The following is a 25,125-nucleotide window of genomic DNA, read 5'->3' on the forward strand; positions in this document are numbered from 1 at the left end:
TTTTGCCTTAGGTGGAACAGCCAAAGACATAGGATGAGCACATGGTTCTACCTCCTTTGTGCAAACTGTTATCAGCCATAGCACTTCTCATTAAGAGCATAAGCTTTAGCAATACAGATTCATTTAAATGCTAATAAACAGGGTGACTCAAGCAAGGAGAAGGTCTCTGGTCACTCAGCAGACCTCTAATGCTTACATGCATTGAGGATCTTTGGTAAAAACATCTCATATGAGGTGATAAGATATATTGGATTAAGGTGACCAACCAAACTCCATTTTAGTGGCAAAAGGATTATGTTCCTGTTATAAAACACAGTGAACCTCAGTCAGCTAGCCTCAAAAGATGTGGCTCCCCTTGCCTTCCCTTCTTTCTTGGAGAGATGTCTGTTAAAGGGAAGAAACTAAAAAAAAAAATACAGTTTCTTCCATGAGATGGTTCTCACTAATACAGGGGGTTAAGAAAAATTCTTATCAAAACAGACAGACTCCTCTCCATGGGGGGAGAAACTCCCCTTCCTCCATGAGTGTTTTAAAACAATATAATCAGGTTTCTCTACTAAGGGGTTGCTTCAAATCCCATTCAGACATCCTACAGAGCCCTGAGGGGTCTGCCACAAAAATCACAATTACATCTTACCTTGTCTAGATTGTTAAATTTTAAATAAGAATGCCTGCTGATGGGCTTGCCATTCAACTGTTGCCTGGCTTGGAAAGCCTATTGTAACAGGATCTATCATACATATGATGAATTGGGCTCAAGGCCATGAAGGTTCATGCTGCTAATCTCTTTTCTTTAGTGGTCTCAGGGTGCTACAAGATTCCTTTGCATATTGTTGGGCATGCTTTGATTGTGATTTCCTGCATGCCAGGGGGTTGGACTTGATGGCCCTTGTGGTCTCATCCAACTCCATGATTCTATGATTTTATGGTTATAAGGTTAGCTGCTGTGTGGGTGAGTGTCTTATCCCTGATTGGGTTTTCATGGCATGGTCTGGTCCAAACAACACCATTGTTACTACCTTTTGGGGCTGGAAAAACGGACTTCCTAGTGCCTATGCCTTGTTTTCTGCTAGCAAAAATGCTCAGATTTAATATACCATACAGCTCCATATAGAGACTTACACCAGCCACCTATATGCCCACAGCTTCTATCTATCTATCTATCTATCTATCTATCTATCTATCTATCTATCTATCTATCTATTCCAAAAAACAAACAAAACAAGAATACAACACAGCAAACTATGATTTTACTATTTTATATAGGAGACTCCATTTTACTATGCGATTATATTTTATGTGCCTTGAGCTTCCATGGATTTAGTATCCATGCAAAGTCCTAAATCCAACTCCATATCGAGGGCCCACTATACTATTTTAAATTTAGGTTTGTGTTCCTTTGACAGATCCCTTTTGTGGAGAAAATTCTCTCCTCGAAATTAGATACCAGAGGGCTATCCTTGCCAAGCCCCCTGTTCCCATTTCATGACTCCTTAATCAGCAGTTCATTTAGCCGCGAGACCCCTCAGCCTTCATACAGGTTGATGATAGTCTGCTACATGGAATTGAGGTGATTTTTGAAGTCTCTAGACAAGTTCATCCTCAAAAGAAATCAGACTTAATTCTGACCACATGCCCTGTTAACACAGAGTGCCTCCACGCTTCTGCATGGACTCACCAATGTCTGCGAGATAAAGGTTAATCCAGTGTCTTCTTTGCCTAACCATGGGTTCTTCTTCGTGGTCTCTGCGAATCACACAAATGGGTTATTTCTGCGCATGCGCAGCAAACTCGGAAACTTCTAGAATCTCTGGGCAGAAAGTCATGTAACTTTCTGCAGTCTCTTTGCAACTTTTTGGCGGTAGCCCCGCCCATCCCGTATATAAGCCCCTGGTGGCCCGCTCTCCTTCAGTTCCTTCATTCCGCCGCGCAAGCAGCTCAAGGAACTGCACTCTGTTGTACCGTCTTAGAATCTCTGACCAATTGGACATTTGACCAACTGGACTGGACTTGACTATTCTTTGGATTACGTTTGGACTTGTTCTGTTATCTCCTCTCTCGTTCAGACCACAGACCGGCCTTGACCACTCCTCAAAGCCCTGCTTGTCGGAGAGGTACTACCCCTGACCTAATGGCTTCTTTCAAGCAATGTATAAATTGCGGGGTCAAATTCCCCATGTCGGACGGCCATGACAAATGCGTCCTGTGCCTGGGGGAGGGCCACGTCCCGGGATCTTGCAAGCACTGCAAGGCCATGACGGCTCAGGCCCTAAAGAATAGAGACCAAAAACTTAAGGCGTCTCTATACGACAAGGTCTTTAGACCTACAACATCCAAGACTCAGCCGTCCACTTCTGAGGCCCCAAAGACAAAGGCGGACAAAGCCTCAAAGAGGGCTCATCCCGACAAGCAAAAGCCCCCTAAACCACCAAAGGAGGGCCAAGACTCCAGGCGAGCTAGGTCGGCGTCCCCACCGCCAAAGACTAGACGCAAGGGCCCACCAAACACCGTGTCGGTGCCTCCACCGGATCCCCAGCCCGTGACGACTCCCATCCCGGAGCTTTCCTCTGTTTCGGCACCTCCGCCCCTAGAGCCGAGGGTTTTGATCTCTTCGCACCTCACCGTCCAGGAGCCAGATTTGCAGATAGTTAACCTGGACAACTCATCGGAGTCCGAGGGCGAAATACCGGACTCAGATGCACCAATTTCACCACAGAGACAGAGGCAACTGTCTCCATCACCATCCCGTTCTAGACGGTGCAGAATTTCACCAACCCGTGCTAGACGAGACAAGTCTCCACCTCCGATAAGAGACAGGGCCACATTGGGAACTGAGGCCGACGAAGCCCTCGACAAGGGCCGCCGGGACCGCTCCCCATCATATGATCAACTGGATAAGGCCCTTTTTGATACTTACCCTGACCTCATCTACGACTACCAGACTGGTCAGTATTTACTCCCAGTAGACGCAGACCATCTGCGCCGGAGGATTCCCGGCCCGACTAGAGTGAGGCCTCACTCTCCGCAACGCCGTCCCATCCGTGAGAGGTCGGAAGAGCCTATAAGACGTCCTTCTCCAATCAGAGAGCCGTCACCTGTAAGCCGCAGAGACAGCAGGTCTCCTTCGGGGTCCCGCTCCCGATCTGTGTCACCATCTATCCAGCTGGACCCGGAACAGCCCTTGGCCTTTGGTTTACCAGATGTCCCATCTCTTACCGACGATGTCCGCGCCTTCTCTGATAAGATTATCAGAATGGCCGACGCACTCAAGTTAGAGGTGTCCCATCCGGACGACAACGCCCTCGATCCGGTGGAACGCCGGATCCATGGTTGTGCTCCCGCTCCACCATCCCTGGCGTTCTTACCATCCCTAGAAAAAATCGCCAAGAGATCGTGGGACACGCCAGCGTCTATAGCTTCTACGTCCAGGAAGATAGAGAACCTGTACAGGGTTAATCCTTCAGGGCCGGCTTGGCTGTTCAATCACCCCAAACCTAATTCGGCAATAGTGGAAGGCTCCCAAACCTCCTTTGCTGCTCGTCCCTCCTCTTCACCTATGGACAAGGAGAGTAAAAAGATTGACGGTTTGGCGAAAAAATTTTATGCCTCAGCCGCCCTCGACATAAAAATTGCCAACTATGCGGCCTGTATGGGAGCTTATGTTCAGCTCCTCATGGAACGGATGGACCCCGTCATCAATGATCTCCCAGATGACAAAAAGAGGATCTTGACAGCGATTCGGAATGAGGTTCACTCCGTTGGAGGCCAGCAGATCATCTCGGCGAGACATTCCACGGATTGCTCCTCCAAAATTCTTTCGGGCTCCGTGGCTCTTTGACGCTATGCCTGGCTGCGTTCATCTGATCTAACCCCACAGGCCAAAGCTGCGATTGAGGACATGCCTTTCGATAATTCCGGCCTGTTCAATAAAGAGACTGATGAAAAGCTGAGCTTTAGGTACAGAATGAAAACAGCAGCCAGAAAGCATGGCATGTCTGCCTCCAGCTCTAGACCTCAAAGGCAACGCTACAGTGGCCAACGTGGATGGTTCCATCACGGTCAACAACGCTCCCACCAGCCAGAACGACAGTTCCAGCCCCAGGACCCTGGTCATCAAGGCGGCCGGCCTCGTTCTCCTTCCCATCAAGACCGTCGCCAACAACCTCAAAACCGTTACCAGCAGGGCTACAAAAAGAAAGACATCAGAGGCAAGAAAAGGTTCTGAAGTTCTCCTGCGCACTTCGTCACTTCCCCGGCAAACAGCCTACAGCCCTTCTTTAAAACCTGGGCATCCATCACTACTGACTCTTGGGCCCTTAACATAGTTCGAGCGGGTTATGCCCTAGAGTTTTCTCAGCTCCCCACTACCGGAGCCATTATTACCACCGTCCCCTCGGACACCCTTCTCGACGAAGTGCGCTCTCTCCTGGACAAGGGCGCTATCGAGCCCGTACACCCTTCACAGGCCCGATACTGCTTCTTTTCTAAGTACTTTATTGTCCCTAAAAAACCTGAGGGCCTTAGGCCTATTTTGGACTTGCGAGCACTAAATTCCTTCATAGTCTACAAACGCTTCAGGATGGTAACTCTCGCTTCTATTTTACCACTCTTACAGAAGGACTCCTGGTTCGCTACGCTCGACCTGAAGGACGCCTATTTTCATATTTCGATACGAGACAGTCATCGAAGATTCCTCGCCTTTACCGTCGGAACAGATTTCTTTCAGTACAAGGTCCTTCCGTTTGGTCTGTCTTCGGCGCCGAGGGTCTTCACGAAATGCATGGCCCCCGTCGTGGCTTATCTTCGTCAGCATGGTATCGTAGTCTTCCCTTACCTGGACGACTGGCTGTTCACTGCACCGTCAAAAGAGTCCCTCCGCCATCAAATGGACTTTGCACAAAGTCTTCTGACGTCACTGGGCCTTCGAGTCAATCTCGAAAAATCACACTTGACTCCGTCCAGACAGATCGACTTTATAGGAACACTATTGGACTCAGAGTCAGCCAAAGCCTACCCGCTATCCAGATTTCAAACTCTGGCAACGGCTATACGGGCTTGCCTACGATACAGACACTTACCAGCCCGTGTGGTGCAAGTAGCAATGGGTCATCTAGCCTCCACAACCTTTGTTACACCTTGGGCAAGACTCCGCCTCAGACCAGTACAGTCTTGGTTCCTCTCAGTCTTCGATCCCGTGAGGGACCGACCAGGAAAGATTCTCACCATCCCAAGAAGGGTCCAGTCTTCCCTGAGATGGTGGCTCCAGCCAGTCAACGTCTGCTCCGGTATGCCCTTCACTCCTCCCCAACCAGAGATAACTGACTACAGATGCATCTCTGCAGGGATGGGGAGCCCACGCGGTGGGTCTGACCGTCAAAGACAGGTGGAACCGCAAGGAGTCCAACCTCCACATCAACGCACTAGAGATGCTGGCGGTGGAAAAATCACTAAGAGCGTTCCAGAATCTGCTCTCCCACAAAGTGGTACTCCTCCTAACAGACAACACCACGACCATGTATTACCTCAACAAACAAGGAGGTACGAGATCAAGGACTCTCTTACGCATCACACTTCGAATCTGGGAATGGTGCATTCGACACAGCGTCATGCTCCAGTGCATTCATCTTCCAGGAGACGAAAACGACTTGGCAGACCAGCTGAGCAGATCTCAGACGACATGCCACGAATGGAAACTACACCCAGACGTAGTCTCCTGCCTTTTCCAGCGCTGGGGCACACCGTCGGTGGACCTATTTGCTTTCCCCAGCAATGCCCAACTGACCAGTTACTGTTCACGGGTTCGTGCACCAGGCTCTCTGGGAAACGCCTTCCAATTTCAATGGACAAACCGCTTCCTGTACGCGTTCCCCCCCTTTCCACTGGTGACCAGAGTACTAGCAAAGATGCTAATGGACTCCACGGATGCAATTCTGATCACTCCGTGGTGGCCCAGGCAACCATGGTTTGCCCCTCTGCTCCAACGGGCCCAAGACCATCTTCGCCTACGGCACCGGGCCGACCTACTCTCCCTCCACGACGGACAAGTTCACCATCCAGAGATGCATTCTCTCCCATTGGTGGCATGGAGGATTCGATCTTGACTTCTCTTCCACCAGGCGTACAGGACATAATTAGGGCAGCTCAGAGACCATCTACGCAAAGATCCTATGCATACAAATGGGACAATTTTCTCACCTTTTTACATGCCAAGGACATTCTACCATCCAGTGTTTCCATTCCAGTAGTCCTGGACTTCCTCATGACATTGGCCGAGGCAGGCCTCTCTTTAAGCTCTATTAAGGGATACCTGTCAGCCATTTCTTCCCACTACTTGTTTCAGAACAAACCTTCTCTATTTAGAAATCCCCTCATAAAAAGATTTCTAAAGGGATTTAATAATTTGCACCCACCTGCGCTAAACCCTCCACCGCAGTGGAGCTTGGACATTGTTTTGGCTCGATTAGTATCTAAGCCGTTTGAACCTCTAGCCACCACGGACTTGAGACTCCTGACGTGGAAAACGGCCTTCCTTGTAGCCATCACATCAGCCCGCCGGGCTAGTGAACTGTGCGCCCTCAGGATGGACCAACCCTTTCTCCGATTTCATAGAGACAAGGTTGTGCTTCGTACGGACATCACTTTTTTACCAAAGATGGTGTCTGTTTTCCATATGAACCAGGACATTGTTTTGCCCACCTTGGCTCCTAACCCGACCACGGACTATGAACGCCAGCTCCACGCCCTGGATGTCCGCAGGGTGCTGGCGTTCTATTTAGACAGAACTTCCACTTCTAGGCGTTCGGAGAGACTGTTTGTATGTTACTCTGAAGCCAAAATAGGGCTACCTGTTTCACCACAGAGGTTCTCCAAGTGGGTGTCCAACACCATTTCCCTCTGCTACGAACTGGAGGGTAAGCCCTTACCAGGCCGGGTTAGAGCCCACGCAACAAGGGCGGTGGCAGCATCCTCAGCCTTTTTGACAGGGATCTCGCTTGAGGATGTATGTAAAGCTGCTGCCTGGTCCCAGCCATCAACATTTATCAAGCACTATAGGCTGGACGCCAGGGCCAGACATAATGCAGCTTTTGGGAGGGCAGTGTTACTCTCTGCTCTTCATTGACTTGGGCCCAGGGTACTTAGAGGACCGCCTCTCCCCATATAATCCGCCTCGCACACTCAGAACTTCCGGGAGTAAACTATAGGAGGTCCCTAGATCCAACTATATACGGACCTCACAGAGGGCTTTTACTATTGCTGCCCCCTCCCTATGGAATAAGCTCCCTGCAGAGCTTCGCACCGCCACCTCGTTAGCTGTTTTTAAAAAACAGTTGAAAACATACTTGTTTCGGTTGGCCTTCCCACCTTAATTTGTCTATTTATTTTCCTGCCCCCTTTCTCCCATCTTCTCCCCCTCTCTTTGACCCGGATTGATGTCTCACTTTGCCCCTGATACGTGTATTTCCCATTTTATTGTTTTCCTGTTCCTGTTCTTGTAATAATGTTTTTAACTGTTATATTGGATTTTAACCTGTATTGTAATGTTTTTATAAATCTTGTAAGCCGCCCTGATCATTTTTTAATGGAAGGGCGGGGTATAAATAAAACTTATTATTATTATTATTATTATTATTATTATTATTATTATTGAGACCTTTGCACTGTTAATAAATCACACAGTTGTTTGGTTTACATACTTTATTGTTGATTGTTTATTGTTCAAATTTTGACACTCCCTCCTCCACTGACTACAGCTCGCTAGTCTAACCCATTTGTGTGATTCGCAGAGACCACGAAGAAGAAGGATAGGTTGCTCACCTGTAACTGTGTTTCTTCGAGTGGTCATCTGCGAATTCACACAAATCCACCCATCCATCCCCTCAGTGTCTGCTCATTAACAACGCTTACTGCCGCGCTGATTAGCGGCTCATTCGGAACTGAAGGAGAGCGGGCCACCAGGGCTTATATACGGGATGGGCGGGGCTACCGCCAAAAAGTTGCAAAGAGACTGCAGAAAGTTGCATGACTTTCTGCCCAGAGATTCTAGAAGTTTCCGAGTTTGCTGCGCATGCGCAGAAATAACCCATTTGTGTGAATTCGCAGATGACCACTCGAAGAAACACAGTTACAGGTGAGCAACCTGTCCATTAGTCTTATTTTATACAGGTTCACAGATGTACCAGTAAAGAACTGTACATTGTTTTAAAATTTTAATTGGAGGTCAGACATTAACATTCCTCTTTCAGAGTGGTAAGTCTTAATTACTACAAATGAAATCACCTTAATATCACCTTCATTGCTATAACCAGTTGACAAGGTGATCAGTGATCGGGTGGAAGCTGCCATAGGTCCAGATTAGATCAGGTTCTATTTTGATTGATCACATAATCCACTGCTTAGGCAAGTTCTCATCAACTGCTTCAGGTTTTCAGTGGCTGACCTGCTATAGTTCATCCAAGGTGACATTAAGAAGAGACTTGACCCAATATGATTATAAGGCAGGTGTCTGCCATCATGTCGTTTCTACTCCATACGAGAGCAGCTAGAATGGCAGCCATCCTCACATTAAGAGGCTGTTGAGGTAAGTTTCCAACAGGGCCTGCCCACCAGACATCGTTTTCCATCTTGGGATGTGAACACGGTCTTAAAGGCTCTGACGGTTGGGCCGATCAAGTCCCTTTGGGAGGCCTTCCTCAAACACCTCTCCCTCAAGGTCATCTTCCTCACGGCTATTCCCTCCGCCAGATGGGTGTCAGAGCTGGGGCCCTGTCGGTACGTAAAGACTTGTGTATTTTTAGGCCTGTCTCAGTGTGCCTTCGTCCAGACCCTACCTTCGTGCCTAGGGTCAACTCAGCCTTTCAGGTGTCACAGGACATTCTCCTGCTTTCATTCTGACCTGATCCTAAGAAGGACTTGGAAAAGACCTGGCACACATTGGATGGGTGCAGAGCCCTCAAAATCTACATCAAGAGGACTTCAACCTTAAGGTCATCTGAGATGTTCTTTTCCTTTCGCCTGGGCTCTTTGGGGTGCAGGGTACCAGTCTCGACTCTGAGTAGGTGAATCAGGTCTTGTATTCAAAAGAGCTACTGAACTCTTGATCTCACTCCACCCGAGGGGTTGATGGTGCACTCAACCAGGAGTGCATCTACCTCTGCAGTCTTGACCACTAGCACCTCCCTGTCAGATATTTGCAGGGTGGCCACATGGAAGTCGCCTTCGACCTTCATAAGACATTACAAACTGGACGTGCCTCAGTCCGCTGAGGCGTCATTTGAAAGGAGGTTCCTCCAACAGATTGTGTCGGGGGCCACAGTCTCCTAGCAGCACCTCCCTCCCAGTTCGAGAGGGCTTTTGTAAATCCCAGATTACAGGAGGACAGGACCCTCTCTGCTGGGAAAAGGAACGTTGGGTACTTACCGTGACACGTTCATTTCCTGCAGAGAAGGGTCCTGGCATCCTGCCCACCCGGGTGCTGCCTGCAGCCTCCGACCCTGCCTGCCTGTTGGTCGACCTGCCTGGTTCTTCTTGTTGTTGCTGGATTGGTTTTTCTGAGTTCTTGTTTGTTCTTGGACTAGTTTTTTCTAAGGTGTTCTAGCTAACCCTTAGCTGATGTTACTAAAGTTCAGTTCCTTGATTACCTTACTAGTCGCTTGGCTTGTTATTGACTGAGGCTCAGGGGGGCTAGCTCCTCCCTATATAGGGGCCGGTCTTTTGTTTATTGTCCCTGCCTACAGGAGCAAATAGGAGGAGCTAAACCCAGATTACAGGAGGACAGGACCCTTCTTTGCAGGAAATGAACGTGTCACAGTAAGTACCCAACGTTCCTTTCTATCCTACAGATTCCTTAGATTTGTAGTTTGGTGTGGTATTCAGTCTGGTCAATGAGAGAGGTCTGGTGCCTCTCCAAGGTTACAAATGTCAGGATTATGTAGGATACAGCCATGGCAGTTAAAGTGGTGCCAAACTGCTTTAATTCTGCAGTGTGGCTAGATATTCCCTGAGTACTATTTTAATTTGGGGAAAACAACTCTCAGGACATGAAAGTGGTATAAATCTTTCCTAAGATATCATAGCAATCTTCAAATGTCTGAAGAGCTGTTACCTGGGAGATGGAGTAAGATTTTTCTTGTTCTTCCAGAGGACAGGATCTGAACCTGTATGTTCAAATTACAAGAAAGATTCTGCTTCTGAAGAACTTTTTAATGGTGAAAGCTGTTCTGTAGTGAAATAGACAACCCTGGAAGGTGGTATAATACCCTTCTTCATGGAAGATTTTTAAACTGTACTTACGGATGCTTTAGCTGTAAATTCCTGCATCAGAAAGGAGTTGAACTAGATCTGTTCCAACTCTATAGTTATACAATAATATGAAAACAGAAAGTTTTGTGATCAGCCGCACCGCCACTGGGGACAGCAGGGGCTTGCCATCCACAGATACTTAAATCTGTGGATGGCAAGTCTGCAGATAACAAGGCCCCACTGTATTTCTGTAACTTTCTCTGTTTCTTTATATGAATGGAAAAATATAATATGACTTTGTAGTGGACATGTAAGAAAAGTGCATAAAGTTCTTAGAACTCATAAAAGTAGAAGAAATAATGGCAAGATATATAGTATCAGATAGTATGGAGCTTTGGAAGATTGACCTCTACTAAACACTGGTACTCTGTGACTCCAAGACAAAAATGTGGTCTACAAAACAAATGCTGTAGTTTCTTTTTGCATAGTCTGTGATTTTTTGTTTGTTTGTTTGTTTAATTTTCCTTTAGCCTGAAAGGGATATAGATCCTGAGGCAGCCAGTTTCTCTAAAGAGGACAGCCACATTCAGATGATTCGTGACTATCAGCAACGTCTTCTAAGGCAAAACAGGTAATGGATATTCTTCTTTTGAATTAGAATGCTGCTGTGCTTCTGAAAAATGTGGGTTGCTCAGATAATAAGCAAATATCTATATACACTGTTTTAGGATCCACAGAGAATCCATTGAAGAAGCCAGGAAACAGTTGCATGAATATCAGAACAAGCTAAAAGAAAGATACCAATCAGTTTCTGCAGCATTATTCAGTCCTGCTGACAGAGTTGTACCAGTAAAATCAGATCCTCTACTTCCATCACAATTACAAAGACGTGAGGTGTTGCAGAGAGTTCACCTAACAGCAGATCATCCATCAAAGAATCCTCCTGTACAAAAGCCACCTGAGCATTCTGAAGTGCTATTGGAGCAGAAAGGCAAAGAGGGAGTGCTTGATTTCAGAAGTGAAAAACAGATCCAGCCTGTGTGTTCCCAGGAAAATAAAATAACTTTTCAGTTGACACACCAGCAGAAAGAAAAGCTGGCTACATTGAAGACACATGTGACACAGCCATGTGATTTGCATCAGATGCCTGGGTCAGTTACATTTAAGTCACAGGATACTTCCATTCCACCTCAGCCAGTGGCTCTTGCAAAGAATGTCCAATTCATTAAATCTGCAGACAGTACTTCTCAGCCTTCAGAAATGCTCTTTGATAAACTTGTCCCTCATGTACCTCTAGTAGAAAAGACCCTTCTTCCAACATCCTTAAAGCATCAACACATATCTGCTGAGAGTAAGATAAGAACAGCTTTAGACCAAACATCCCTTCCTCCTGTGCAGCCAGATTCTTCCATGCCTTTCTCTGTAGCAAGTGAGAAGACCCAGGAGTGCTTGGCATTAAGAAATGGAAGTGAATTCTTTTCTGGTTATTCTGATATAGTGCAATTAAGGGACCGAATGCTGGCTTCTTCTGAGAGCATCCAAGCTCAGCAAGAGCACTTGAAAGAACTTCAGGAGCAGCTGGATGAGCAGCGGGAAGCTCTTCTTTCTCGACAGAGGATACAGGAGGACTTACTCATGGAGAAGCATGCTCAGCTGAAACAACAAATGGAACGGCAACAAGAAGCTTTAAAAGAGTTTCTTAAACGGGTATGTTTTAAAGTACATAATAAGGAGAAATTCTGGCTACTTTTCAGTTCAGTTTAAGATGAAAATTTCTCTTTTCGCAGTTGTTAATAGGGAATTATAAACTTTCTTTGCGTTCTGAACTGTGTTCTCACAGTTGCTTGACTGAAAGTTTAGAAGCTAATGTACTTACCTTCTCATTGTTTCAGTCAATTCTGTTGTATAGAGATGTAAAATTTCTATCAAACCTGACCTATACAATTTGAAGATAGTGAAATTTGCAGTGCCTAATTTAGCACATAAAATTAAACTGTTGTCTTTATTTTAATGAAAGAAAGAATAGAAAGCTAAAGAGAAATTTCATTATTTCTCCTTAGAAGTATACAGTGTTCTGTTTTAATCTATGTTGTATGCTATTTGGGGACTTCCACTGGAAGAAAGATAGAAAATAAAGCAAGATATGCTTCACTATTTATTGCAAAAAAGTTCTTGGGAGAAGCTCAGAAAGTTTATATTTTATTAAAACAATTAGAAATAAATTTTGGTATCCAGTTAAATTTTAAAATAGTTTTGAATTCTTTACTTGGCACCATATATGGTCTACAATCCTATACACACTTGAAAATTAAATCTTGAACATGCTTCTAAATAACTATTTTGGATTGACTGCAAGTGTCATAGGAAAATGCTATCCTGAACTTGCTTTGTTTTTTTATATCCTGGGCAATCTCTGTCATCTATGCATCCCTGGAAATATTAGCATTACACTGAGTTTTTTGATCAAAATCAGTATTGCAAAATGCCCATACTTCCCAACATTTACCTTGAATTTCACGAACTTACATATATTAAAAATGAGAAGGCTTACTTATATTGAAACAAATTTTTCAGCCACCTTGATCAAGTGTGCTCAGATTCCATCAAATTATGTCATAATGCATGAGGTGAAAGAATCTGAGTTGTCAGGGCCTATGTTTGTACTATAGCTATGGCAATGTGTTGCAGAAGAAATAACCTTGACAGAACAAACACCTCAGATTTTCTGTGTTCTGCACATTTTTCCAACATTAGTTCCTAAGAATGCTGTTTGTTTAGTAAGACTGCCATTATTAATTTTGCTACTCTTTGATTTTGGATTTAAGATATGCTTGCAGCATTGGTATTATTATTATTATTATTATTATTATTATTATTATTATTATTATTATTATGTTTTATTTATTTAGCACTGTAGATTTGCACAGCGCTGTACATACAAACAATAAAATAGATAAGAGTAAACCTGCCCATGGCGTTCAATCTAAGACAAAATAGCATAATACATATAAATAATACATAACAACACAGGAAAGGGTTCAATAAAACAGGCAACAAATTAAAAACATCAGATAGCAAATAATAGTCACGCAATGCCTGGGAACGCTTCTCTGAACAGGATGGTCTTCAACTCAGTTTTGAATCTGGTTAAAGAAGTGAAGACCCGTGAGGCTCGTGGGGGAAAGAGGTTCCAGGAGTGAAGGGCAGCAAGTGAATAGGGACAGATCTAGGATGGGGCAGAGAAAATCCTGGGTGGGGACAGCAGACTTTGACTACCAGAACGGAGGGCCCAAATGGGAATGTGAGGAGAAAGAAGGTCTGATAAATAAGGAGGGGCCAGCCCATGGAGGGCTCTAAACGTCGACAGCAGGAGCTTATACTGAATATGGAAGGGGAAGGGGAGCCAGTGAAGGGATGATAATAAAGGAGAGATATGGTCGGAGCGGTGGCGGATGTAATAATGCGTGCAGCTGAATGCTGAACAGAGATTAAAGGACGGAGGTGAGAAAGAGGAAGCCCAGCCAGGAGGATGTTACAGTAATCAAGTTGTGAGATCACTAGGGCATGGACCAGGATCTTGGCAGTAGAGGCGGAGAGATATGGTCGGATTTTGGCAATATTGTATAAAAAGAATCTACAAGCCTTGGCTGTGGTCTGGATCTGAGGGATACACGACAGAGAAGAATCAAAAATAAAACCAAAACTACGAGCTTGCTGGACTGGTTGAATAGAAATGTCATCAACAGAAACAGAAAAGGAGTATTGAAGAGTAGACTTCAAGAGTTTTAACAATTTTATTTTCAAATACTGTATTTGAAAGCTTTTCACTGATTCTGAGAGAAAATGTCTGATAAGATTTCCTCCCAGATTTCTTGTTTTTCTTTGTTTTTCCCCATGCCAAGCCATCATATTATTTAATAATTTACAGTATTTATTTTAGGTTTTTTTTAAGCTACCCCCTCCTTCAGTAGATTTATTGAATAAAAGTCTTATATCCTGGCCCTTTATTTTGAATTAATTTTCAGAAATGTAAGTGTGTTCATAAAGCTGTCTTTGAAATCCCTGATAAAGGTTGATATAATTTAATGACAGAGCTCTTCTTCATCATTTTTGGAACCCTTGGTTCAAACTTTAGCATTTTTAGTAACAGAATTTCTCATCTGCATGATAAGCAAGGCAGGCAGTAGACTTAAGTAGATGGATTAAAAATGAAGTCTCTCTTATTTCTACTTCTTTCTTGTGTAAGCATTCCTGAAAGTAAAACCAACTAAACCCATTGGAATATATTTGAGACAAAAAACCCATAGCTGATAGTATATGCAATATCTTAAAGTGGAAAAATACTTACGTTTTTAATTCCTCTTATTAGGCAGAAGAGTCCAGCAAGTATGAAGAGATGACACAGGCACAAGAGACTAGCAACTCCAGTCTGTTGACATCACTTTTAAAAGAAGCAAATAGAAACAACCAACAGGAGGTTCGCTTTAGTGATCTGAATAGCCTAACTCCAAAGGAAGTTGCGTTTCAAAATGTTGATTCAGCAGGGAAAATCGGTAAGGATCTTTGGTGACATCATTAGTGTTGGCCTCCTTTCTTCATATGTGTTTATGTGCTTCTTTCTTCATCTCAGATTGACTCTGTTGAAAATTTGTAGACTGGAACAAGGGTTAGTTGTAAATGTTGGCACTTTTAGTAGTATTTCGATGTATTCATCTACTTTCCACCTATATATAGACCTAGCTGCAGAATCATGCCTACATTTCCTCACCTAAAGAATTATGTTTTTTGTGTTTTGCTAATGCCAATCTTATTCTGTAATTTTTGGAAGAAGTTTCACAAATAGATCAATATGGCATTAGCACCTGATGTTTAAAAGGGAAGAAAATAGCCTACTGGGGGCATGGTTAAGTCCTGTTCACACCTTAAATATTATTTTGATTCAGTTAATTGTGACAAAAATTATTACAGTATTGTCAGGTGAGTATAGTTGCCCTCATACTGGAGACAGTGGCTTCCCTATGGCCACTTAGTGAGTCAAAATGAAATTTTAACTGGGACTCTTAATCTGTTGTTCAGTTTTGTAGCTACTCTGCCATGCCAGTTCCTGGTAGCCTAAATTATGTTTATTTTGCAGAGTCATTCCAAAAAACCGGGGGGAAAGAACAAAAATTGATACTTTCAAAACCGCCTTTGGCAAAAGTAAAGCTAGGACTTGATTTGGAACAGCATGAACTTAGTATTATACCAGAACTTGACACACCAAGGAGTGGAATACTTTCAGCTACAGGTACATTATAAAAGTGTAATATTCATCAGAAAGTATTACCTCCTGTATCTTTCTGTTGTATGTCTTCTTCTTATTATTATTATTATTATTAACTTTTATTTATGAAGCGCTGTAAATTTACACAGCGCTGTACATGCAATCTTTTTAGTTAGACGGTTCCCTGCCCTCGGGCTTACAATCTAAAAAGACATGACACAGAAGGAGAAGGGAGTGGTGGCAGGAAAGGGTAAGAGGTCCAGCAGTTCCTCTCTACCTCCGAGGCCTGGACCAAGGCAGATGGACTGGAGGGAGGGCTTGGCTTCAAAATGGAAGGTTAATCTTCATCCAGGGAACGTACATACTCTCAAGTAGGATAATACATATACAATACATAGCAATACAGGAAATGGTTCGATAAACAGGCAACAAAAGAACATCAGATAGTAAGCGACAATTATGCAATACCTGGGAAGGCTTCTCTGAACAGGATGGTTTTCAACTCCTTTTTGAAGCTAGTTAAAGAAGTGATGGCCCTCCAGGAGTGAGGGGCAGCAAGTGAAAAGGGGCGAATCTTCTGTTTGCTAAATGTCAATATGATGCAAGTTCTAAAATCCTCCCTAGTTCCAGATTTGAGCCTGGAGTCATCATCACTGTACCTTGGGGTCTGCCTGTTAAACTAAATATTTTGTCTTATATCTACCCTTGGCCTGGATGATTTGAAAAACAGTGAGGTTTATCAGATTAGGCTTGCAGATGTTTGAACAGTTCTGTTCACTTTTCCTCAAGTTTTGCTCTTCATTCTTCTCCCCCAGAAAACCTTGTGCCAATTTGGGGACAATTAGCTTATAAAATAGTGTGAGCTTTGATTTCTGGCTGGGAAAAAGGAGTAGACTTCTTTTCAACAGTGCTCTATGTTTGTGTTTACCAGGGAGGGGGGCCTTGACACTCTGGTTCTTCTCCATATATTGTCCCATTGCCCAGAGTGGTTGTGTACCAAAAGGGTCGCAAGATCATGAAAGAAATTACAGTTCTGAATGACACCCCAGCCAGTGCGTGCGTGTGTGTGTGTGTGTGTGTGTGTATCTTCAAGTCATTTTCTACTTACCGCACCCTTAAGGTGAACCTATCATGAGGTTTTCTTGGCAAGATTTTTTCAGAGGAGGTTTGCCATTGCCTTCCCTGAAGTTGAGAGCATGTGACTTGCCCAAGGTCTCCCAGTGGGTTTCATGGCCAAGATGGGAATTGGACCCTGGTCTCCAGAGCTGTAATCCAATATCATACCTTTAAAAATGAATAGCCACCATTATTTAAAGTAGGACTTGCAGTAGGCAATGTTTCTGAAGAGGGGCCATGATGGGACTGCTTCTGATAACTAGCAATTGGCAATTTCAGGATACAGAAGGATCTCTTACAGAAGACATTTTACTCTCTTCTAAAATAGATAAGTTGGAGCTTAGCAAAAGTCCACTTGAATTTCTCCATGAAGAAACAGATATATTAAGAATTACTGCTGGTAATGAACAAAGTTGTAGCACAAGTCAGGACCAGTTACAAGAATCAAGGTGTGAGAAGTCAGTTATGGATGCAGATGGTTTGCTTGACTCAGGTGAGCAGAGTTACATTTTGAGTCATGAGTCACTGTTATGATGATATTGCTTATATTTAACGTCATTTGGTAATGAACAATAACCACACAGACATACATGTAATAATATACTACAACTATTGTGCATATTAATCATGGTCACCAGGAGCTAAGACATTCTGGCATCACTTCTGCAAAATATTTAAATTTCTGATGTATGGGTCCTATACTCAAGAGCATAGAGGAAGAGAATAACAGTTTTGAAGAGGAGCAGAGGATTCCCCCCCCCAAAGGATTGGAGGCATTTAGGTGTGAAAGCCACTACCTTGAATTTTTCCTGTAAAAACAATCTCGCAAAGATCGCAGTGAATCAAGTGGCTGACGAAACACTTTCAACTCCCAAGTCTTTTAATTTAGAGATATTTTAATTCTTAGTGTAAATAATTTTAAGTCCTTGAAAGCACTCTACTTATGGAGAATATCTAGCATTTCACAATGCTGTAATTTCAAAATCTGCCAAGGACATGACCTGTGTGTGAAAGATTATAGTTTGTTAAAAAGGAACAGAGTGTATATTTTTTTCATGTGGTCAGAAATCAACAAGCAGGAAAGGCTTATAAAGTATAAAGTATTCAATCACCACTTAAAGCTTCAGCATTAGTACATTATGACTTACTAGCTGTTTTCCTGTGCTGAGTCATTCTTTTTTCTTTAATGTTTTCAGCCCATTCTCTTATGGATCAAGGTTTACGAAGTTATGGAGCTAATATGGGAAGAAGAGCAAATTCTGATTCTTCATTTAGAACAAATAGTATGGTTAGTCACCACTAGACTTTACAGCTTATGTAATGTGTAGCATTTATTCTAAACCAGTCTGTTTCCATTTTTTTAAAAAAATGTCTGTTTTATATACTATTAATGTGAGGTTTTACTTTTGAGCCTTGCATGTAACTGTGATAATGGAGGTCATCCTTTGTTCTTTAGGCTTCTAAAGTGTGAAACTTTTTTGTATATTTGATGTTGCTTCCTTTTTTACATTTCCCTCAAGAACTGTCATATTTGCTTTTCATTTTCCAACTATCTGCAGGACTCAAAACATTAGCAAGAATACAGTGTTGCTTAATATTTACAGCATTTGACTCTTTATATCTCATCCTGTATCTTAGAGTCTCAGAACAGTGTAAAATAAGATCAATTTAGGTCAATATAAAACAATGACACTAATTTTAAAAGACTACAAGCATATTATATTGTTTATTACTTGAAACAAGACAACTTAAAACCAGCTGAAACAATTCAAAATTATACAAACCATAGTACATGTGCAAATTGGATAAAATTAGTTAAGGTCCCAAAGGCCTTCATTGGGAGGTTACTAGTGCACAAGCTACTATAGCAAAGCTATCTCTTTCCAGCAAAAGCCATTGGTCTTGAGCACTCCAAGCCATAGAGTCCACCTGGCCCTTCAGTGGTAGAGATGGATCTAAGAGTACTGCCAAGCTATGTACCTTCCTCCATAGGGAGAAAGTATAACCCTATCCAGGGCAGGTGGTTTACCTTGTTCTACCTCAAAATCTCCAGTCCTCAGAGCTGTGTGTTAATGGGATCAAGCTTCAGTTTGATGGCCCTTGTCTATCATTACAGCATCCAGGCACAGCCCTAGCTTATTCCAATGACAAGAAGAAGTGTCACCTACATACTGATGACAGCCAATCCTATATCTAAATTACTTTCCTCAGTAGCTTCATATAGGTATTAAACAGCATGGGAGACAAGATGGAATCCTGTGGCACTCCACAGCACAGTCTCTATGGAGCTGAACATGAGTCCCCAAACGCCACTCTAGAACTATGCTTGCAGATAGGAGGGAAACTACTGTAACATAATGCTTCCCAGTCCCATCCAGCAGAGCCTGTCTGATTGGATACTAAATCAAAAGCTGCTGAAATATCCAGATATTGTTTGACCTTTGGGTCAGTTTTAACTTGTATGGTTTTAATTCTCTATTAGATCTAATACCTTTTTAAGGGGGGGGAGGGTACTAGGGATTTGATATGTCTTGTATTTTTAACTTGTTAGCTGCTCCGATTGTTCTCAGAGGGGCGGGATGCAAATAATTTATTATTATTATTATTATTATTATTATTATTATTATTATTATTATATCCCAGCAGAGTAGCACTCCTCCTCTTGTGTCTCCTGGACCAGGTCATCAGTCAGGGTAACCAAGGCTGTTTTAATACCATAGCCTGGCCTAAGATCAGACTTAAACAGGTCTCTGTAATCTGTTTCCTCACTTGTAACCATGTTAAAATTTTCTCTTCCTCACCTTTAGATTTATTTTATTTTTATTTTTTATTGTAAATTATTCATCATGGTCCAATAAAAAAGATTTTGAGATTTCTGACAGTAAGAACTGTACGACAGTGGAACCCACTCCCTTGGAATGTGGTGAAGTCTCCTTTGTAGGTTTTTAAAAAGGCTGGATGGCCATCTGTTGGGGGTCAGGGACGTAGCCAGTATTTTAGGAAGGGGGGGTCCAGACTAAGTGCCCCCATTATAATGGGGCTTGGGTGCGGCGGCGCAGCAGCACACACCATTCATTTTTCTAATGGAAGGGGGGGTCCGGACCCCAAGAACACCCCCCCCCCTTGGCTACGTCCTTGCGGGGGTGCTTTGACTGTGTGTTCCTCTGGGGCAACTTTGGTTTCCTAAGGCTTCAGCCTTTGATACGGAAACAAAAATATTAAATATCAAAAATTCAAAGCCAAGCCTGTCAGGGTCTAGCTTTAAATTATCAGAGTAGCAGAAATGATTGACTCCAAAAACAACACAAGAAACTTGAAGTTCAAACAAATCTTTACTAATGCCTTTAATCTACATTTACATAGAAGCTATATCCTAATCTAACTAGTAAATAGTTCAAGTAAGAATCATCTTTATCTCACCATCTTTCCAAAGAAAGATGAGAGAGGAGGAAGATGGAAAACACAGTGGAGGAGAAAATCTTGAGAGATGATGTCTTTTAGTCCCAAAGGAGGAGGAGTGACCTAAGTCACATGGTTAGTTTGAATGTGAGAGAGAGAGAGGAAAGTTTGCATGCAGAAAATCCCTATCTATCTAAGGAGGGGAAAAGAGAATGCAAAAATCTTCCAACAGTTCCTGCATGACAGAGGGTTGGACTGGATTACCTCTGAGGTCTCTTCCAGTTCTATGATTCTAAGATAAGGCATTGTTTCGAATATTTTTACATTTTTTAAAAATGCCAACATTTTAGCCTCTTAGCCATTCTGTTAGAATAGAAACAAAATAAATTATCTTAAGAAATAGCCATTGAAATTGTCTTGAATTGCTTTACTGTTCCTCTGAGAGCTGCTTATTCAGTGGCTCTGTGATGAGAAATAGCCAAATCTGAGCACTGAAAGGTCAGCTGATCTTATAGTGCATGATTTATATACTGATCTGGGAAGCAATTCAAATCTGACTGAGAGCATAAGAGTTTGTAGTGCATTGTATAACTGGTGAGTGAATGTGTGAGTAGAATTTGGGTCGGGGAAGTGGGGAAGGTGGTGTGTGTGTGTATGTATGTGTATGTGTCTTCATGTATCATAGTGAGAAAGAGAGGTACTGAGCAATGATGAATCAGAGTGGTACTGACAATTGAATACATGGAGATTTCTACACTTGATCTGAGCTCAGAACAAAAACTGTTAGACATTTCAAGCTCTTAGGTTTATATTATCTTTTAATCATTATATTGCATATGTATTTTTGCCCTAGGTAGTGCTTCGCACAGCATGGTCTCCTGATTCATTAAATGCACGGACGCCTATGCAACAGGTAGCCTGTGGATATTTTGCTTCATCTACTGTTTCTCCTGCCAGCATTACAACCAGTTACAACCCAGACAGAAGTCTTGAGAGCAGAGGTAAGTTTTTTGCAAGCTAAAAACATAATGAAGTGGTATGTTATACAGGCACACCTCAGTTAACAAAGCCTTTGACAAACTCCTTTTTACTAAGACTTTTCATGCCTCCACCTGCTTTTTCCTCCTTGACCTCTGTCTAACTGGAAGTGATTTAGTGGCAGCAGCAATGGAAAGATGGTGAAGAAGGGCTGGAGAAACATAGACTTTTAGTGTTGGGTTGTAGCAGTGTGTATGTCTAAAGCTTGAGCTGGGAAAGACTGGGATTTTTCTCTTGCCAATCCTACTGTAGTCATCTCTGCCTGCTATATCAGGTAAGGTAAAGAGCAGCTCCTTCCAAAATCCGTTATTGATCATGTATGAATGAGAACACAAAGAGAAAAGGGGGAAACAGATATGCCTGTCTCACCAGCTATGAGACAGCATGTTAAACCTTCAGCATGTTAAAGAGCATAGATATATAGACCAACAAGGAACTGAAAAGTGGAGGCTGATAAAGACTAAATCATCCTGGGATGTATTTTGGAAGCTTTCGAGTGATCTGTAGAAGATTTGGTGTTTTTCTTTCTTAAGCAAAGTTTAGCTCACCTGGTTGTTTGATTTTATGAGTGCATAATGGTAGTTTTGAATTTAAAAAATTGCTGAACCATATTGAAGTGCTCTTTTTATTTTGTAGGCCCTGTTATTTTCATGTTACTTTTACCTTTGATACCAAGTTTTATATTGAAGAAGTAATACCAGGGAACACATCTTTTTTGTTAAGTGAGGTATAGCTGTATATATTTTACAAGGCTGTATTTAATATGCATAGTATGCCTCCATACCCCAGCATGTATTTTAAATCCCTTTTGATTTATAGTTGGAAGCATCTGCTTGTGAATGAATATGTAATAAACTGGAGCATCATTTGTATTGTCTCTTGCAGAACCATGCTCATCCAAGGAACAGATCAGGCACTTCAGCTCTTCAATAGAAGAGAAGGCAAATGATGCTTGGAGTCCTTCAGTTTCTCTACTGCATAGGCAGCAGGATCCTTCAGAATTTCTTCATTCCCAACTGTCTTTTGGAGAAGTGCTGCACTGTAATGAAAGCAAAATTCAACAAAACATAGACAAATATACAAGAGATTTCAGCTGGTCATCTCTGTCTTCCTATGGTAATGTTATTAGGGAACAGAAAACAGCAACATTCAAAAGGAGTCAGATCGATTCCTTATTTTTTGAAAAAACAATTTTCTCTCCCACTCTTGACTATTGCTGAAGTATCCCATTCTTTAGATTTTTGTGGGTTTTTCGGACTATGTGGTCATCTTCCAGAAGAGTTAGCCCGAAAAACCCCACAAAAAACTATGGATGCTAGCCACCAAAGCCTTCGACTTCATATTCTATTCTTTGTTCTATAGGCAGAGGACAAGGTTATTGATGTGTTTGCTCTGTTATGAGAAAACTCTCTTGGCATGATTACTAGAGTTACTGTTGATTAATAATTTTATAAATAATAATAATAACTGGGGTAATATGGTCCCTCCTGGATGTTCCAGAAATTACTCTGGCTGCCATATTCTGTACTAGTTGCAGTTTCCGGACCAAGCACGAGGGTAGCCCCATGTAGAGCGCATTACAGAAATCTAGACATGAGGTTACCAGCGCGTGCACAACAGTCTCAAGATCCCTTCCAGAAAAGGGCGCAGTTGGCGTATCAGCCGAAGCTGATAACAGGCACTACTGACTGTCGCATTTACCTGGTTCGACATCAGGAGCGACGAGTCAAGGAGCACCCCCAGACTGCGAACACAGTCCTTGACGGAGAGTGTGACCCCGTCCAGGACCAGAGGTTGCAACCCAATTCTTGGTTTCGGGGCTGCTACTGTGAGCACACCAGCAGATCAGGAATGAGCAACTGTCGGAGGCTAGGAGGCCACATTAGAATCTCAGGAGACCCCAGAGCGCTATGCACACACCCTACAAAAAACTTTTTAAAATCTTTCACTCTTTATTACTGAGTGCCACCGTTGCCACCAATTTGTCATGATGAGACTCAAACACAGGACTCTCAAGTGTCTGTTGCACTATAACTCTCTGTAGGTACCAGCCCTTGGGGTCTTCAATCCCCCCCCCCCCAAAGCTTGGCACAAATTATTCGTTGACAGCCACACACCCACTATTTAATGTGTCCTAAACCTAAATATTTTTACTCAGTGTTGGCAGCATTTTAATATGTTTCTGAAATCACTTCAGACAGCTGCTTGTTGAAACAAAATAAGAAATTTATTTGCAAGTCAGGCTGAATACAGCTTCATCTCTCTTAGCGAATGATGTTCACAATGGATACGGTGTATAAATACTTTATTAGTTACACAGTTTAACAGTTTCTCTAGCTTATCTTTGTAATTGTTTCTTTATAGCTTTATATATATGTTCCCTTACACACGTTCTCCCAGAAACTATAATAATCTTTTGTATCTTATAACCCTTCTGGTAGCCTGTGACTCCACTATTCACCAAACATTATGTCTCCTACAGGACACTGCAACGGTTTAATTAAGGACAGTCCTTGTGCCTATCCAGGGTAGCTAAAACCCTTTCCAACTGTCCTCACAGCAGCCTAACCTAGCATCAATGGCTCTTTGCCCCTCAGGGCACAATAAAGAGCAACCCCATCTTGGGTACATAAACCCCTTTCTAACTGCACCTCATAGCAGTCTTCCCCAGCCTCCTTGGCTGCTAAACACCTCAGAGCAAAATAAAACTCTCTTAACTAACTCCAAACACTGCTCTGTTTCACTATACTCGCTCTTGGGAGCAGCCCCAAACCTTTTCCTGGTTTAGCTCACATTGGCTTTTGCCAGTCTTCTAATCTGCCTATGATCACTCCACACCCATCATATTCAGAGGTGCAGAGGGGTGATGACTCAAGAGAGCCTTCACTGTGTTTGCTACAGGAGGGTGAGGTGCCCCCCTTCTACTGACAGATAAAGACATGTATCACATAAAATACATAGGTCAGAATCATGCTGATGTCATACATGTGTGTCAGTAAGTTCCTTCATCTGTATTGTTATGCTTTTTTTAGCTGTTAAGGTACAACTTGTACCATTTCACATGGCCCTGAATTTTAGTGTTAATTCTTTCTAGAACAGAGACATTGAATCAGTTGGCTCTAATTCCATGTGTTGACTCAGCAGCCAACAGTTGATTCAATGGGTATATTCTGGTTTGGAGTAACCAACAGGATTCTACCCATTTAGTTGCACAAAAGTGGATGATGTGTAACTGTTTTTCCACATACTGTACATTATTTCACATTTTGCAATAATTGTCTGCCAGTGTCAATATTCAGCAGTAGAAAGGTTTACTACAACCATCTTTGTGAGTGTGGATTTACACTGTGCAAGCATGAAATAGGATCTTGACAATAATTTAGCACTGATCAAAATATTCTTAAAATTATTTTTAGATCCAGCAGTAGGACATAATGCAACTGATATTGAAAGACACTTTCCAAATTTCCACCGTGAGCTTTTTCAATCCTTGGAGCCAAGTCCTGACTTCAGTATCTCCTCAAGCTTTTCCCAGTGTAAAGTGTCTCACAGCAGCAAAGACCTGAGCAAGGTACTGTAAAATGGAGAGGAATCCATTGGTCTCTTTCAACAAGGTTGGACAACTTGGGCAGGTGTCAGAGCTGATCTACTACCCCCCCAAGACCTGGCATTAGCCACACTAACCCATGGGGCCAAATTTTAAAAATTTCAACAGGAAGTGACTAGTTTCTTGTTTTATTTAGGAAGTTGGTGATGGGTGGAGGTTTTTTTTTTGGGGGGGGATGCATGTGCATACATGCGAATGCCTTTTGGAAGTTTCTGAAAGGCAGTATATAGAAGCTTGGAGGATGTATGTATGCCATACTTCTGTGCTGTGTAGATGGCCTGCTGATGATTCATCTTAGGCTCGTCAGTTGGTGCTGTTGTTGAGCTTTAAGACTAGAGTCATATACAAAGAGAAAACTATAAAAGGCAGCAGTAAAACAACTATAGGGAAAGGCAAAAAGGGAACATTTCCAGAGTGTCCTTTGTCTGATGTCCTCTGCTAACAGGATTTATGGCCTCTTAGG

General features: G+C 42.7%; 1 protein-coding gene and 1 non-coding gene across 7 annotated transcripts in view; both read left to right on the forward strand.

The window, feature by feature from the left end:
- CEP295 (centrosomal protein 295) overlaps nt 1-25,125 on the forward strand; it is a 64,870-nt gene that overhangs the window by 32,544 nt on the left and 7,201 nt on the right. For 5 of the 6 annotated variants that reach the window (XM_042458367.1, XM_042458366.1, XM_042458368.1 and 2 more), the window contains 9 exons: nt 10,770-10,870; nt 10,968-11,946; nt 14,609-14,792; nt 15,374-15,526; nt 16,947-17,111; nt 17,815-17,906; nt 20,871-21,018; nt 21,941-22,171; nt 24,472-24,626. In XM_042458367.1, the coding sequence (XP_042314301.1) occupies nt 10,770-10,870; nt 10,968-11,946; nt 14,609-14,792; nt 15,374-15,526; nt 16,947-17,111; nt 17,815-17,906; nt 20,871-21,018; nt 21,941-22,171; nt 24,472-24,626 (2,208 nt within the window). The remainder of the gene's footprint in view (nt 1-10,769; nt 10,871-10,967; nt 11,947-14,608; nt 14,793-15,373; nt 15,527-16,946; nt 17,112-17,814; nt 17,907-20,870; nt 21,019-21,940; nt 22,172-24,471; nt 24,627-25,125) is intronic. The other variant, XM_042458369.1, reaches the window with a different exon arrangement.
- Nucleotides 20,477-20,558, forward strand: LOC121927470. The gene has a single exon (XR_006103235.1). It is a non-coding gene; the product is annotated as a small nucleolar RNA U2-19 (small nucleolar RNA).

This window comes from Sceloporus undulatus, chromosome 3 (genome assembly GCF_019175285.1).
Source record: "Sceloporus undulatus isolate JIND9_A2432 ecotype Alabama chromosome 3, SceUnd_v1.1, whole genome shotgun sequence".
In the NCBI taxonomy this organism is placed as follows: Eukaryota; Metazoa; Chordata; class Lepidosauria; order Squamata; family Phrynosomatidae; genus Sceloporus; species Sceloporus undulatus.